Consider the following 17,495-nt stretch of genomic DNA (forward strand, 5'->3'; position numbering starts at 1 on the left):
CAGAAAACGCCTAAGTCAGACGCCTAACCTGCACAGCCACCCCCCGGCTTGACCACTTTCTAAATGCCATTGTGTAATCAATGCACATTGAATTACATTCTTATATAAATATTTTTCTTCTTTTCCTGCTAATGACCAATTCTGTCATGGTAACGTAATGTATATTGGCTGAAATGTTTTGTGTATATTTTTAGGCGTACTTGGACCTGGAGCCTGTAGAAGCACCAATGAGCACGTCAGATAGCCAGTACTCGTCAATGTCCCATAGCAGTACAAGCAGTGGTGAGAGCAACATTACCGAGTAGCCATGTGATTGGTCACGTGATCATGTGACCTTCCCCAGCAAGGGCAGCGGCTGAGAGGTGCCACGCTACTACATGTGTGGAGTCGGCCAAATTTTGTAACACTGCGGACTTGGGCTGTGTTATTTGTATATATACCACACACAGTGTAGGGCAACTATTAGCAACATGCTAATAGATACTACCGCTTGTCAATCCGGCCAATGGGAGAAGAATTTGAGAGTGCTAGTTACAATGTATTCAATTCTGGGAGTTTCTTTGAAGAAAACAGACATACTGAGCTTCACAGGATTGTGAAAATTTATATACCTCACCATTGAAAGAATGAGGAAACCACAATCTTCAATTGGAACTTTGGCACTTTGTGTTGTGTCCTGGCAGTCTGTGAACAGGAGTTGTTTGTGGACAAGACTATATTCCTTTCAAATTCTTGCTGGAACGTCTCACTGTGACTGAGGGGTGACAGGATGTAAAGAGTACCCCATGAAGAAATGAGTCTGCCCTGAGCTCAGTCATTTACAAAGCTGTTGTGTATATACTTTAGACTGCTCAAGGATATATATTGTTGAGTTGAATTTTATGAGAAAATTTATGCTATTATATTGAGTCCAGAGTTAGAGAATGTATATTTTTTAATTAGACGCAACTCATTGGACTGTAAGATTGTAATATTGTCTGTCGTGAGCTTCCAAAATGTGTGCCAATGAAGTGAAGGAACATGGATTGTCTTCCGTTAGTCGTTCATACTTAATTGCGACTTATATATGTATATATATAAGTACTAATATCCACCATGAAATAAGCTAAGGGCAGACAACCCAATGCCTCAAGAGAAATTAGGGTCAGCCATGGGTCTTTGGGGTCAAGGTCAATCTGCTATATTTTATGGATTTTAAATAATCAGGAACTTATTACTAATCTTGACTGTCTAAGCAATGGCAGAATTTACATTAGTATGTTTAATGATTTTAAATGTCTACAAGAAGAAACTTGAATCTCTTGCCAACTTGCATTTATCTGGACCACCGTTAAGCAACTGTATTATTTGTTGCCATCGATGTGCATTTAATCAAACTGCAATTTACATGCATTTGTTAGTGTCACTGCCAGTCAATTGTTATTGTTTTATGTAAGCATTGGTTGAATGAAATCTATTTTGTTAATGTAACGTTGTTAATGTTTAGTCTGGATTCATGCTAGATACTAGGTTTCATTTTCATCTCTTAAACATTGTCTTAAGCTAAACATTAGCAGGCATCTCATGACAATAGGCATCAAGTTGTTTTTTGTTTTTCAATAGTGCTTATGGTTCCACACATGTGTTCAGTTGTCATAGTACCAGGTTACCTAGGCAACATGGAAATGGTGCATTATGGGGGTAAATATCATCAGTTTCATTACCTAAATTATTTAGTCAGCATTCTGACTTGTTGCCTGTTGGTTGCATTATTTCCAAGTCTTCCACATGTTTGTTTTTGTGAATGAATATATTTGGCAGGTAATATCTTTTCTCATGTCACCGATATATATAATGGCACATCAGACAATCATAGGGTGAATTCGAGCCATTTCTTTTCATCTCAGTACATGAAATTGTCACTTTTTCTAGACCAAATAAACAGTTGGACAAAATTGAGTTGAAATGGAGATTTTTTAACTGCGATGAAACGCAAGCATTTTGATGTTTTGATGAAATTCTAGAGCTGTGAACACTTCATGTATTTTGAGGTAGTACCATATGCAAAATCTCTGTCTCATTGTCTTCCGTAATGCTAGTATGCTACCGAAAGACACGTGTATTCTAAGCTCAGAAGAACAACACTCCCAAGCAAAGATGACTAAATGTGTATATTTGGATTAAGAGAGTGCTGCAATGCACGTCTGATGTACGGACTAACCGCACCTGTGCTTGATGTGCACTGCCAGAGCTGTACATGCTTCAAGTACGTGTGCTGTTTCCCTTCAGCTTGTTGCAGCTTCTACTATACATTAATGCTTTGTATGGGTGTGAATATTTCGTGACCTAAATGGAGGACCTTTCATGGTGTGAATATTGAACTCAGCAAGTGTGCATTTACTTGCAGTCCAACGGAATTAATTGACATGATCACAGAGAAGATGTGAATTGTTAATATATACTAAATGTGGGATAAAAGAGGCGTCACGCCTGAAGAAGAGTCTTGGACCAGATGAACATGGAACATGTACCTGAAATAACTTACAGGGAATTTTATTCATGACTTGTGTGTTATGAAGATATTCACCACCAAATACCAGTTAGCATTTTACATTATATTCACCAGTTCTTGCATTAGAAGTGCAGAATACTACTTTCTGCAAGACATCTTGTAGATGGTTCCTCAGGAAATTGTCACACTGGTTTTTTAAAGTATGAGCTTACGGCTTGTATCATGCAGTTTTATATTTTATTATTGCATTTTATGAATCTCCAACAACTTTTGCTAAAAGAGTGAAAACCTCAAGACAGATGACATTTTTTATTTGTGCAAGTTTTTGTTGTGCAACTTTTTTAATTAATGAAGCAAAAGTTGTTAGAGAACTGGTAAGAGTGGCTTTTTGTTTTAGTACCGGCAAATATGGCCTGTTCTTAATTTTTTCAGACAGATTTGTTTTTAAAATGGCATAATTTAGCCAGAGAATTTATTCTTTACCTGGATTTCTAGAAGTTTTAGAAATTCAGACTGAAACAGGTATTATAAGTAAGTGTCTTTGGGTTTTTTATGATTTGTCTAAATTGTTAAGTTAAGGATTTAAGGTTCAAATTGCACTTGTTCAAGTTGTGAATTTTGTGTTCATAAATCATTGAAGTGTATTAGCACCCTACCATCATGAATTAAATATCTGAAAGTATTGCAATCTCAGTATTCCATCATGAAGTCATTTGGCAGTTTTATAAAGGTCAACAGTCTATGAGTAATTCAACACACAATTGTTTTGAATATTTGATGTAAATATTTGGGCCTACTTAATATTTTTTTATACTTTATATTATGTAAATGAATTTGATTCCAGATGCAATGTAAGAGGGGTTTGATTGATGAAATTCTGAAACAAGCGAAAACAATTGACATCATCCTATCATCACACTGTTGGTCTAATGTAATATATTTGTACAATTGTTGTAAATTAGAAAAATAAAACTCAATCTGTAGATTACTTGGAGTCTTGTGTCATTCTAAGGAGTTGTCACAAGCTCTGTGGTATGTGTGGTTGCCTCTCTTGGGATCTAGTTTGATCCCAGCAGGAGATCACCCCTCTTAGTGATGGGTAGCCTTGTGGTTAAAGTATTTGCTCATCAGACTGAAGACTAGTGTTTGATTCCGCACAGGGGTACAAGGTGTGAACCAAATTTTGTATGCTTAAGTGACATAAAACTCCATTCATTTACCTCTGGGTATATCAGCCTATCCACCCCACTTGGTTGTTCAAGACATATTGTTAGGCCATTTGGAATCAGCTCTTCTGGATTAGCCTAGAACCTCACCAAGCACATGTTAGGTAACCCCTTCTGTCTTGTGACTGTGAATATTGCAGCAGCTCTGACTAGGACATGAATTGTGTCGTGGTCCACAGCAACAAAATATTTATTTCAGGAAGTTCTGCATTCAAATCATAGAATTAACATGACAGCATTTTTTGGTATAGATAAACTTGAATAGATCATTCGTACCACAAACGACCCTCGTCGGGATTTCGGGGTAAAATGTGCCCCAGTACCCTGCGGCGTCGCACTAGGATTGGGGTGTAACCTGGCTGATTGTCTGCCTCGTCTGGGTGCATGTTCATGTTGGTTGTTTGGCCTGGTTCTCCAGCCCGTATACAGCTAAAATATCATGTAACTTTCTGTATATATAAACGGAATACTGACTGAACTGCGACGGTCTCTCGCTCGGACTTCCTTTCAGTTCACCCCCTGCGACTGAGCAGCGGGTTCCTCGTTCGAATTATGAAAATCAACCCTTCACAGGATTCGTTATTCGAAGGCCGTATGCTAAACAACTACAGTATAATGTTTTCAAATAGACTGCATTCACGTGTAAGGATGTTTCATGGAAAAAGAACGCTCTGCTCACTTCACGCTCCCAGCGACTGACCAGAACCTTTGAAATCCATCATCAATGTTGTTGCCTTGTCATCAGCGTCCTGGAAGCACCACTGGGCAGTCTATGAAGCTGGTGATTTACTAAAAGACTCGGCTCCTTGCAACCAGAAGCCCTTCTGATATCGTCAGGCTGGTATTTAATGAGCAGACGACCGTCCGCCGATTACCTTCAGCCAACACGGCAATCAACCTATCAGATTGTTTGTTTATTCTCGAATAACCGAAACAAAAATATTTGGTCAGTACATCACCCGCCGACAGACGCGAAAAGAGATGGAGCAATAATTCACCGACAACTGACTAAAGGTATTGCTGGAATTACGATCACGCGCACTACAGGTTGATGGCAGATATATGGCCCACCGTCACCAGTCGCATGGAATAATGGGTTTATATACTGCATGGGTAGGGCAGTATCAGTCTAGACATGGACAGGGCTCCGTATCGCCGTCTTCAGCAGCGGATATGATTTATCGCCCACAGTTTCTAAAAGAGAAAAGTCGGAAGGGCTGTTTCTTGCTCTGTCGACCCACAGATAAGCGATGTATTGTATTTGCTGTACATGTAACGAATACACGTGCTATCTCAGATCAAGGTAGGAGCTGGGAAATGCATGTGTGTGCAGAGGAATGGTATCGGTGGAATAAATAACAGGTTCAAGGATTCAGATGGTGATGCAAGCAGCGATATGTACTCAGTTGTTCAAAATATCCGTTGTTACAAATGGTCTTCAGCAACAATGTCGTAAAAGCACGGAATCTCCCCCAAATCAAGCTCGCTGACCTGGTTGATGCATGCCATTGCGTTGATCGGTGCCCATTATCAAACTCATTATCGCTGGATTTAGAAAGTGGTTAAATGTAACGCGTGATATATATCGGATTACTCTTTCTCAGAAATATGGGACGTCTTTGTATCAGGGGGAGGGGCTAGTGGTTAAAGCGTTCGCTCGTCACGCCGAAGGCCAGAGTTCGATTCCTCACATGGGTACAATGTGTGAAGCCCATTTCTGGTGTCCCCCGCCGTGATGTTGGTGGAATATTGCTAAAAGCGCCGTAACCCATACTCACTCTTTGTATCAGTGGTGCGTTACTCCAGGATTTGATAGCTAAGGCAGTCTGTGAATGTAGTGCTCCTTAGGCCGAGCATTAGTCTGTCATACCTAAAACAATATCCAAGCAGCCCATGCAAGTTTCAGGGCTAGTTTTCAGTATATATATATTTTTTTATTATCAACTTAATTTTCTGTAAAATATGTTCATTTCAGAGACTAGTTGTTAGTCTAGCGGAGTATTACCTGTCTGTGCACGGCGACCACGGAGTGAAAGACGTCCTGAAAGGCGAAACGTCGACACACACGTCTTGTAAACTGAACAACAAAACGTGTCAGTGCTATGTTGTTTCGTCAGCACTGTTAAGTGTCCCTTAATTGGTTCGGTCTGTCATAACCGATTGACCGCCATATCGGCCTTGAGGTTTCAGACTGACATTGGTTTGACGTTCAGTTTAGCGTCGACTGGCACGCCCACGTCCACCAAGAAATTACAAAGTGAATCAGGACTCATCTCAAAACATGACCGCTGTATCATATAGACCAACTGTAAGGATAACAACTTATTTGTTTCGTGAGTGCGACGTTTCCATACAGATTCTTGTACAGTTGTCAAGCCGCTCTATCACGGAAGTTTCGACGTCGTACACGCCATCGACGTCTGTTGGCAATATGGTGATGTGTAAGGCCTACACAACACTTGGCCGTCGAGTACGGAGATGATGTGAGTGTAGACGATGTCTGATTGTCTGACCCGTAACTCGTACTCCAGTGGCATGACGAGACGTTTACACCCCTTAGAGCCTGGTTTCTGATCAACGATCCTGTGCACTCGTCGGTGTCCTACCCTGAACGAGGTCGATCGTCAACATCTAGGTTTTGGTGGTACCTGCTCCATGTTAATCACAGCCTGTGAAACATTTGAACGCCTTGGCCGCTGTATGTTGACTTCTGCCAGTTTCCAGCCATAGACGCTCCGAATGTTATGCCACATTGTTACCACCGTCACGCAGACAATGAATGAAATTAAGTCATTTGCAACTGTTGGATAATCAGAATCAGTACGATTTACAACAATAAACAAATGTTCAACACGGATTTATCCACCACCCATAAAATCAAACCCTACACACGTACTGTGGATGGATGCACCTTTTGGTGTTTAGTTTTACAGACAACGTTCTTGCACGGGGTAATTGACAACGATGATCTTTAATTGTTCCAATGCTTTGTATTTACATTTATAGTTCATAATCCCCTATGAGGAGTATATGAAGAAACCAAAATGGAAATTCAAGATGGCCGCAATTGGACTATGCTGACCGTCTACTCCTCTCCATTTTCTATTGTAAACCAATAGTGTGTGTTTTCTGCAATTTCAATGGTCGAGAAACCTTGTCGATTATATAGTTCGATTCCCTGAATTACAAAAGTTTTAAACTAAATTTGCCTATGTTGAATTCCAATGAATCCCGGAAATTGAACAAACGAAACTATTTATCTTCTAATTCATATATTATTGTTTATGATAATCTCACTATTGTAAACATATGTGTACTGGAAGGGGGTTTTAGAATAATTCTAAGATGCCTAGCGGTTAGAACAATCGAAAAAAAATACATTATCAGACAATAAAGGTATAGTTTTTTGATGACGTAACAATTGAATGACGTTATCCCGTCACTGCGCCATTCTAGTGTGCCCCCTCGTAATCGAACCATTTTACATTACGTCACAAGCGACGTCATGATGCATGTCAGTTGTCATCGCCTCGTACGGCCTCCTACTGTAAACTACTCTGTTGCATCCCGTTTCTTGGTTTGCAGTTGCTTCACGCAGCTAACATCACTGGTGGAAACATTACGTTTATGTTTTACGACGGTTAAAATGTGTCAATTCGACTCACAAGTTTTCAGCGACACAGTAACGTTCGCAATGTTTACATTCCCACAATGCAATCGTGGAATGTCGCTTGAGTACTCAGCTTCATCTGGATGTACTGATCTAAACTTACGTTGGTAGTAGAAATGCGACGTTCATATTGCCCCATATGGTTTACGTTAATGACAGATGTAATTAAAATAATTCAGAGAAGATATTTAATCCGAACGTAAACCGTCATCAAACTGTTATCATTTGCTTCTTTCTGGTAACGTTCGTCTTAACGTAGGGGGGCAGACACATCAATAGAACAGCGCGCCAGTTAGCCCTGTGCGAGGATTCTTAATGTAGGTCACCGACACCGTCGTTTGTTTTCTGCCTTAAATTAATCGTAATTATCCTTAGAAAGTATTAAATTTGGCATCTTGCGTCCGGGTGCTTTAACGTTATAATAGTTCAGGGCGAAAGTGTGCTTTATTACACTATACATGGTGGTAGAGCGAACTGTATTTCTTAAATACAATGTACTTACGTATGTTACATTTATATTTGTAAGAACGCCTGTTAACAGGGATACATTTTGCCCTGCTCAGAATCCGATGTTCGTTCCCCAAACTGACAGGTGAGGTGAGGTGAAAATGGGTTGAACGTCGTGCTTGAGAATATTTCGCTCACATGACGACGTGCATGCGTGTGTATGTGTATGTGCGGCTGCTTGTACTAGCCCAGACTTAAGCTGGTTTTATAGTGCTAGCCCACTGAGATACCATGCCGCAGTGAAGCATGAATACCCCACTCAGACACATTATACTGACTCCGAGGCGACCAGTCCTTGTTGTACCCATTAATGCCGAGCGCCAGGCAGGGACCAACAAGTACCATATTTTTACGTCTTTTGGTATGACGCGGTTGGGGATTGAACCCGCGACCTTCCGCTCTCCGGGCGGACGCTCTAACCACTACACCACCCAAACTGACAGAAAAACATCCAATTTTTAAGTACAATTTTCTCATTTCCTAAAACAAATTACGAAAATATGAATATCTGAAAATTTCAGTCTGGAGCAATAAGACGACTCCAATGTGTATTCCAAAGGTGCCGAGTTTAAAAAAGATAATCCCTGATGACTTTACATAAATTTACATACATCACTTTATAAAACAAACAGAAAGTTTCAATTGGTTTGTTGTTTAAATGATTTTATATTTTTATATGTGTTCGGAATTAAAATTGAAAATCGTGGACAGCACAAACCACGCTCAATTCCACAAGGTTTCACAAAATATCTTCAGAAAAACTGAAAATTAGTTTGATACACAAATCATGTAGTAAGAATATATTAACGTAATTAGGAATAATCTGGTGTTTATATAATAAACCGACGACCATAATTCTTTACAGGAACGATAGAGAATATTCTAAAATGATGATTGATACCTCTTTACAGGAACGATAGAGAACAGTTTTGTATTCATTCCCTTTCGTTTTAAACGCGTTGAAAATCATTTAATGCAAGATGTAATTTTCTTTTCTATTCGATGTGGGTTTTTTAAATCATTAGTCGGAGCTGATTAAGGAAAACCAGCCGTTGAGTTTCATTGTCCAAGTTGGAAGGAAGAGAATGGTGGTGTTATGAGCCGCCTACAGTCATTTTCCTGTCCATATTTCTGACTTGAGAGGAAGGTTCCAACGGTTATCAATTTAACACAAAAGGAAAACGCATTGAATTGGTGAATACTATTTTAACAACATTACCTTCATAGACAAGACAATTTCAACAAATTCAAGGAATCGAATTTGAAATCGTTAACATCTACTTGATTGTATAATGTAATGTTTGGAGACAAAGCACTGGACCTCGGTCTGGTAGTAACACCACAAAGCCCCATTCCGATCCGGTGACTTCATCCTCGAACGGGAAGTGTTCAAACAACACAGGTAAAATTCCCTTACTCTCTACACCAATGTTGGGCGAGGCAAATAACCTATTCTCGTTTCTCGCCGTTTGATAAAAAATATGTATTGATCATGAGAGCACTGGGTTGTTGAGACATGTTTCAAACATACTCCAGTTCACTGACGTGTCACTGAAGCGGTAAGACTCAGAATTTCGTGATTATTAACAAACCTTCCTGATTTTAGTTCTTACTAACTTTTAATAGTGTAAATTGCAAACATACTATACAATATTAGGTGTTCTTTGATATATGAAATATACTTAATGGCGAAGAGAATGAAGGCAATCCAATATGAACACTTTTCAGAATTCACATTAAAACTCATTATTTTTTTAATATTTTCTGTGATATTTTACACTATACATTGATACGTTACAAATAACTGAAAACCCCAAACATTTGACGCTGTAAAAATATACACCCACGTATTGAGGTTTTTGTATGAGACATGTTTCAATATCTTACGTTGTTATTTGAACGTGTCTGAATAATTCCTTTACTTCCTATTGAACAGAGAAGCTTTACTGAACAGACAGAAGACGCGGAGAGAAGAAACTGCATATGCAACCACACACAATCGCTTTGACATTATGTCGGATCAGAAACAGGTTGGAAAAGCTTGTGTTGCCCCGACTACGACCATGGCCTTGCATTACATGTACATATCTCCCCCTCAACGTAATCCCCCTTCCCCACGCTGACCCCACCGCGGAATAGCTCGGTGATAATCCCCGAACCTTGCTCCCGCCCTTCCTTCACGAGCAGAAAAGAATAGCTGAAAAGGGCGGGAAAAGATGGTATCGTCTGCCAATGTTCGTCTGCTCGCTGGCAACGCATGCTAATTCCAGGGAGATTTGCAGGTGTGCGCTCAGCCCAGGGGAAAGTTTGTAAGAACGCAGGTAGCAAGGTAGCTTAGGCTTTTAGAATGTTTGAGAGGCCGTGGTTTGCTATCAGAAGCAATGCTTGTGAACTATCTCTTTGAGGGCTGCAGTTGCTCAATGGGACTGCATGTTGATGATGTCACGGATTGGCCGATGGCGCCAGTGATACATTTTGCACGGTCTCCACGTGCTGCAATGAGCACATACCTGGCGGAACACAACTGCCTGCGTTTCTTCGGTGTCCACGACCGAGTCTTGAAAGAAATTATGCAATCTTTCCAAGGAATTTTTGGTTGTTTATTTCATATTCTAAATCATCTTTTTCTTTAATAAAACCCGTCGAAATATTGAACACAGTATATATCTATCTATATACAAGTTATTACGTTGAAGTCTGATATTGAAAAAAATCGACAGATATTCATCGCAGGTTTACACGTTAGAGAATAGGACAAGACATTTAAGATGTCGCAGATGTCGCAGTAAACTACAATGTGTCATGCCAAGGCGTAACAGGAAACCAAGATACTACTGATCCTTTGTTTTGAATAATTGTTTTTGTCATGTTAACAAAGACAGTCTACTTGTTTGGAGTGATAACATCTGATATTCAAATAGCATTGTCTGATCCAAGGGGGTGGGGGTGGTTCAGGGGGTTCGGACCACCCCACCCCACACACACCCCCTTGAAAATTTCTGGATCCACTTATGGATAGTCACAAATTTGTATGAAAGACAACATAAAGTTGCTTGCTTTTAGCATCACGAATATGTCAGATATTGAAGGGTTTGTCAAGAAACATCATCACACATCTGTAAAATGATTTCTAGTAGGATATAAAACATGGATGTATCTCAGTACAGAATTTCGCATGAAAAATATTCAAATACAATAATGATTTTTTTTCACTCAAAAATAATGAAATATGTTTTGGAGGACTCTTAAATACGGTTTCATTTTTGATGTTACTATAATAGAACAATATTGTTTGCTAGACATGATCAATATTTTACATGAAATTATAATCATATTCTATCGAATAGACGCCCATGTAAAGTAACGCCTTATTGACGGATAGATTACTGCTGGAGGTTCTTGAACATTGGTTGAATGTTTCCCCTATCACATAACGTTGGCAGACTTTGGTCGGTTTAATACTTGAAGGATTTGATACGTTGTTGATTTGTATGCTGAATCTCCGCTGTGTATTGATTTATAAACTCGCCTTCGTCTTTTAGATCCATTCATTGCTATCCCATCTTTGATCTTGTCTTGTCCGACTAAAAAGGCGGGAAAGTCAACATCGGCACGTGGACCGGGCATTTCCGGCACCTAGGTCGCGTGTTTGTCCGGGTACTTTTGTTTACTTGATTGCATCATCACGGACATGTCAGATTATATTTTTTGTGGTCACATGTATTTCTTTCAGATGTGCCGTTAAGAAACGAAGGTATACACCACCACGCAGGATAATAAATCCTACACCCTACTGTAATGGCCATTGCGATTCCAGCAATGAACACAATTGGGATAAGCATTCTTACATCTGTATCTCGCAGATCGCGGAATCGGAACAGGTACACCTTGATCCAAGCTAACAATGGAGCCACATGTGTGAGTGTATTTTGTTTCAGCGATAATAATGTTATATCAACATGAAATGATCGAATCTGGACGAGACAATCTAGAAGTCAACGCCACGACCCGTAGACAGGGACGCGAGAGTAGACACACGTAGCGTTACACATTGTATTCACTCTCCGCTGTCACTTAATTGAGTCTCCGCGTTCGTTTATTGTTTGAGCCGTCCGACACAATTCACAATTCTCTACAGTCACATCTAAGACAAAAATGAGAGCTATTCCATCTGGGGACCAATTATTCAAACATGATATTTAGATTTATCTCCCCCCAATGGCATCCAGGAGATATCGCTTCGATGAGATCATTGTGACGTCATCGGTTACCATGACATCAAAATTATAGGACCACTAAACTCTGCCAACGAAGCTGGTTAGCTGTACTGTTTACTTAAGGCAGTGGTTCTAACTGTTTACAAACTAAACAAACAGGAAAGATAAAGATGAATAGATCCACTTGCTCGTCAAGTCTGTAAACTTAAAACGACTTTTGTTAAATAACTTATATGGTTTTTAATCTTTAACACATTCGTCGCAGAATAAATAATTTCTTCTTTTGCTCTTTTTCTTGACCCTGAATCGACATCCGAGTTGACCGTACCTAAATACATTACCTTCTTGAAGTTACAACCCATTCGTATGTCTTAATCATCAGCTCGTTTGTGGAAGTAGTCAATTGATGTGTAGGTCGGGACTGTGTCGGGGTGAGGGCGTTTTAGGTGTGGAAGGCAAGTGCAGAGGTGAGCGGAGGTGTACTGTGAGTGAGGGCATGTGTAGGCTTAGTATGTGCGTAAGGGACGGGGTGGTGGCGGGGTCAAGCTTGGATGCATAGGTGTGTGTGTGTGTGTGGGGGGGGGGTTGTCCATGGGGCGCACCCCCCTTGTCCTGAAAGTTTGTTAATGACCATTGAAACTCACGTGAAAATGAATTGTACCCCCAACCCCTTCTCAGAAAGCTGTATCCGCCCCTGGGGTGAGTGTGTACATGTGGAGGGTAGGGGGAGTGGTGACTGGGTGTCTGTATTGGTCTGAGCGGAAGGCGGGTGGGTGAGGGTCTGTGTAGGGGTAATGGATGGGAACAGGGGTCTGTACAGGCGAGGGGGAGGTGTGTGGGTGGACGGGTGGTCCGTCTCTAGAAAGCGGGTGGGTGAGCCAAGTACAGGTATAGTAGTGGGCGGGGACTGGAGTACTGGAGTAAACAAGAGATTCAGTTCTGAGCACAGTGCCCTCTGGTGGGAGATTGCTACTTTCCCACAAGACCGACTAACATTAAACAGGTCTACCAGTTGGCAACCGTCTTCACACAATGTCTCACCTGTGAGGCCAGTTGCACTACACCTGCATCTGATTGGCTAATTGCACCAATGACGTCACAGGTGGTCACGCTCTGCACATCATTTCCGGTAGCAGTAAGTTTATCCTGACGTGAAAAGAAAACAGAGATCGTTTAGGACTGTTTAGGGTTACAGCGTTGGTGCATTTCCCGGGAGAGTGGTGGGATGAGACAACTACATCAGTAGCAATAAAATGGTTCTTACTTTCAGAAAAAGTTTTGAGAAGACAGAAGACATATAGAAGTGATAATCGGGAGCAATTTCATCACGTGAAAGGCACCACCATCATCTACATAAAAACTTTATATTTGCTCTCAGATTTAAAACAATTACTGAAGTCTGCACGTTCGCAGATGGTAGCGGAAACGGAGAAGATAAATCGGGTATAAATGTTTAGACTAATTTTACATCAAGTTGTTTATGTGGAAATACAACCAGCGGAAGTGACAATAGAGAATGGAATGAAATACCGGTTTGGATATTGGTTTGAATAGTAAACGAAACGTAACTGGCAGTAGTTTACAAACAGTGACTCGAACCAGGTACAAATGTATTTTGGTGACACTTGTTATTTGTGTGACGTATGTTTATGTGACAGTGTCCCAGCTGTATGACGCCTGTCTTTAAATAATCGAGTTTAGACCAGACAATCCAGTGAATGGTTTGGTCAGCAACGGCCCCCGTCATCGTATATATGTTTATACAGTATGTAGTAACCCTACTCGTACTCGTTTTTCCCATAAAGTATTTCAGCGATTATTCATATTACTATATAAATGGTACAGGCTATTGGTTGCAAAAGATAGTTTCCAAATACAGCTGTAGTTCTGTTCATGTTATCACTGCCTATTCGCACAGCCCAGTTTCAAGCGGGGATCCAGAATTTAATCCCGTAGTTTCGGATACATTACTTAATTTCGCTATGAAAGGTTTAATGTTACATTAATTTGTGCTGTTTAGAGATTAGACCATTTAGGCAGTTTTTTTGACATTATGCAACAACAAATCGTGTTTTGCGTATAACATTTTTCGGTTGAAGAATGTTTTTTCTTGCAGGATTATATCGTTACTTGTGACCTTTACTTTGTTTCATGACAGTGCCACCGACAGCACATGCTCTGTTCACGGACACCTGGTGTCTTGACAGTAACAAGGGGTGCTCAGCCATACTCCTTTCAGACACTAGTTAGTACGAAACTTGGGTAGTGTGTGCAAACGTTTTTCAAATCCAGGGTCCATCTGTGATCTTTCTGGTCGTGTGTCTTTGTTACCCGATGGTGTCGCTATGTAGGTTTCAGACGTCCAAGCGCATGGGTTTGACTCCATTATATACAGCTGACGAAAATGCTGATATTGGCGTAAAACAACATTCGCTCACTAAACTAATTATACCCAGTAGCTCGGTAATTAAATGATTTATTGTCCATGGGGAGTAATCAATAGGCAACAATGTACTAAACTCATCTGATAGCATCGGCGTTCTCCTCATCCGTCTATCAATGAGAACAAACCTTAAGAAATCTTTACGATAAAACCATGCACATAATTAAGTCTATCGCAAACCCCTGTTCCTGTAAGTGCTGAATCATGAAATATATCTGCTCGGGAAGAACGTGCATCATTTTATTGATCTGTATTTGAGATACTCCAACTGAAAAGTAAACTGCGCCATTGACAATAAATTCTCCATTCACAACACACGTCCCAGTGTACACGCATAAATCACGTACATATAGGCCAGACATTCTTGGGGGAAGACGGCGGCTTCAGCGTTCTTCAACAGGACGCGGAAATTTTGAAAGTGTTCTTAAAGTTTCGATTAACTTTGTCGAAGAAAACGTAATTGGATTTTCGAGGATGTTTTAAACTAACTCCTCCGCTCTTCAACTTCTAAAGTCGGCGAAGGAGGGGAGAGTCGTGTCGTGCTTAGGTTGAGATGGAGGGTAAGAGGGAATACCAGTTGATGGGGAGGGAGGGGGAGGGGGGGAGCGTCGGTTGAGGAGGAGGAAAGCGCGGGGGAGGGGCGTCTGAAGTCATCACGAGCTGGCTGAGTAAATCTGGTCACATCGCGTGAAGAGAAGATGGAATTTGAAGTTGATCCTAAGCCTTGATTTCAGAACGGAGAACCATAATTGGTGACATATCAAGATGGCGGAAACACTTCTCCGGGTCCTTGTCCAGCAAAAACCTTCAGCTTGATAATCCGATAGTTTACACATAATGGAGTTAGGAGATGAGAAAAGTTGCAAATGGTCACGGCCAAGATTCACTTGCCAATTTGGAGGAATTTTACCTCAATTACCGCGGCAATGTGACGGCACGAAGCCGATAGTTGAAAGATGGCCTCACGGAATGCCAGTTCAAGTACTGCTTTAGTCCAGTAAATGTCACGCAAGGCCTGTAAAGAAACTCCGTTCTCATCAACGAAGATGCTAGGGTTGTAGAGGACGCCGGGGTCAGAGTCTCTTCATTCGATAACAAACATTACATTCCGTGATTGCAGAGAACGTTCAGCCTGCTTCCTATCCGCCAATGGGGGGAATAAAGTGGGGGACTTTGATTTCGAAAATCTGCCCACCCATTCAGTATGACCCTTTTCCTGACCACAAGTGACATTTTTTTCACGTGCTGCACGTGAATTGAGGAATTCGTTAGCAATAAGAAGCATGTGATTGGCAATTGGTGATAATATTTGCATATTAAATACATAATATCTGTGGCCGCATACAATTGTTAGAAAATGTAGAATCTCTAATATTACAATAGACAACACACGATAATTATAACAATTATCAACAGTGAGTGAGTGGGTATGGTTTTACGCCGCTTTTAGCAATATTCCAGTAATATCACTGCCTGCATGGGACACCAGAAATGGGCTTCACACGTTTTACCCATGTGGGGAATCGAACCCGTGTCTTCAGGGTGACGAGTTGACGCTTTAATCATTGGGCTACCCCACCGCCCCTGATATGTCAGAAACATAATATCGCTGATATAATTAATATATATATCGATGCATTAAGTCGAAATCCCAACAAATATGAAATTAAAACCATTCATTCGAAAGCTGATCTAAAAAATCTAAATTTAAATGCACTGAAATCGCTGTTAACTACAGAGAATATGTATATGCGACTTCAGAATGGTTCAGATGATACTGTCGGGATGAGATTTTAACTTACGAACTCAGGAGTTTGTAAAGGGGTTGTGGAGCAAACAACTACTGAACCAAGAAGAAAAGAATGAATGAGAACGCATGTCCATTAAAGTAAGTGTGTAATGTTTGTTTATCGCCGAATAAGCAACGGTGCAGCTATTTTTTTGGCGCCTACTGGTATATTTCTCAAGAACGAAGCATTATGACGTCGTATTTGTTTAACTGACCAATCAGCATAGATCATAAAATTCACATGTGAAAATATCGGTAGTTATAACACACCATCACTCTAGCTTGATTGGTAATATACCCCCATCGAAGTCCGTCAGCAGTGTAGGCAAGTTGAACTAACTTACGCAGTTAAGCTTTAAGTATTTGTCGCTTTCTTAAAACATCCTGTAAATAACATTTTCGACTTTTCCTCCGATATTAACTAGAATTTTCTTTACCCATACAGACTCGCGTGTCATTATCACTTATTTTCAGCTGCAGTTTGGAACCGTCTTGATTACCTTCCATCTCTTGAAGCGATCAGAATAGGTATTTTATATAACCTTAAGACGGGAACATGCCTCAGCGTCTACTGTCGACACATTGATTACCGTTCTGTGTCAAGTCGGATTTTTATATTTCTCGTCTATATTTTATTCAGCCATTTATATCAAATTGCATGTAGAAACGTTATCTTGGCATAAGGTAAAATATGAACCCGTTAGTGCACTCACATTTCTACTCTAAACGTTTACATGATCAATGCGGCAACTTTCAATTAAAGCATGAATTCAATTCTTCGCCTAAACAGTTGCTATTGATTAATTATAATTAAGGATAACTCATTTTAAGGAGGGGCCTTTGATTCGAGCATATCAAGACATAATTCCGTGTCTGCTTCATCCGGCTGTACCAAAGTTAACTGAAAGATGCAGTGTTGATGGTGAGGGAACAGTCGTAGTTTTACTTGAGTATATAAACTGCCTATTACGGTAATTAGGACGGATGTGTCCACGAACAACCTGGAGCCGATAGTAAATCGCTTGTTGGTAAACATTACATCGACAGAAACGAACTCGGACCTAAGGCCTATGAGGATTTGACACGATAACACTTCCAACTTCTCTTGAAGGAAAGCCGAATTTTGAATGATGAATGATGAATCTTGAATCG

At 40.5% G+C, this 17,495-nt stretch overlaps 1 protein-coding gene across 1 annotated transcript in view; it reads left to right on the top strand.

Moving 5' to 3' along the window:
- LOC124274368 (fibroblast growth factor receptor 2-like) overlaps positions 1-3,479 on the top strand; it is a 60,395-nt gene extending 56,916 nt beyond the window's left edge. Inside the window, exon 20 of the mRNA XM_046709746.1 lies at positions 195-3,479. Coding sequence (XP_046565702.1) covers positions 195-305 — 111 coding nt within the window. The 3' untranslated portion in view covers positions 306-3,479. The remainder of the gene's footprint in view (positions 1-194) is intronic.
- The last annotated feature ends 14,016 nt before the right edge of the window (positions 3,480-17,495 follow it).

The sequence above is a fragment of the Haliotis rubra genome, unplaced genomic scaffold (assembly GCF_003918875.1).
Source record: "Haliotis rubra isolate DU_JTF1 unplaced genomic scaffold, ASM391887v1 Scf19, whole genome shotgun sequence".
Taxonomy (NCBI): domain Eukaryota; kingdom Metazoa; phylum Mollusca; class Gastropoda; order Lepetellida; family Haliotidae; genus Haliotis; species Haliotis rubra.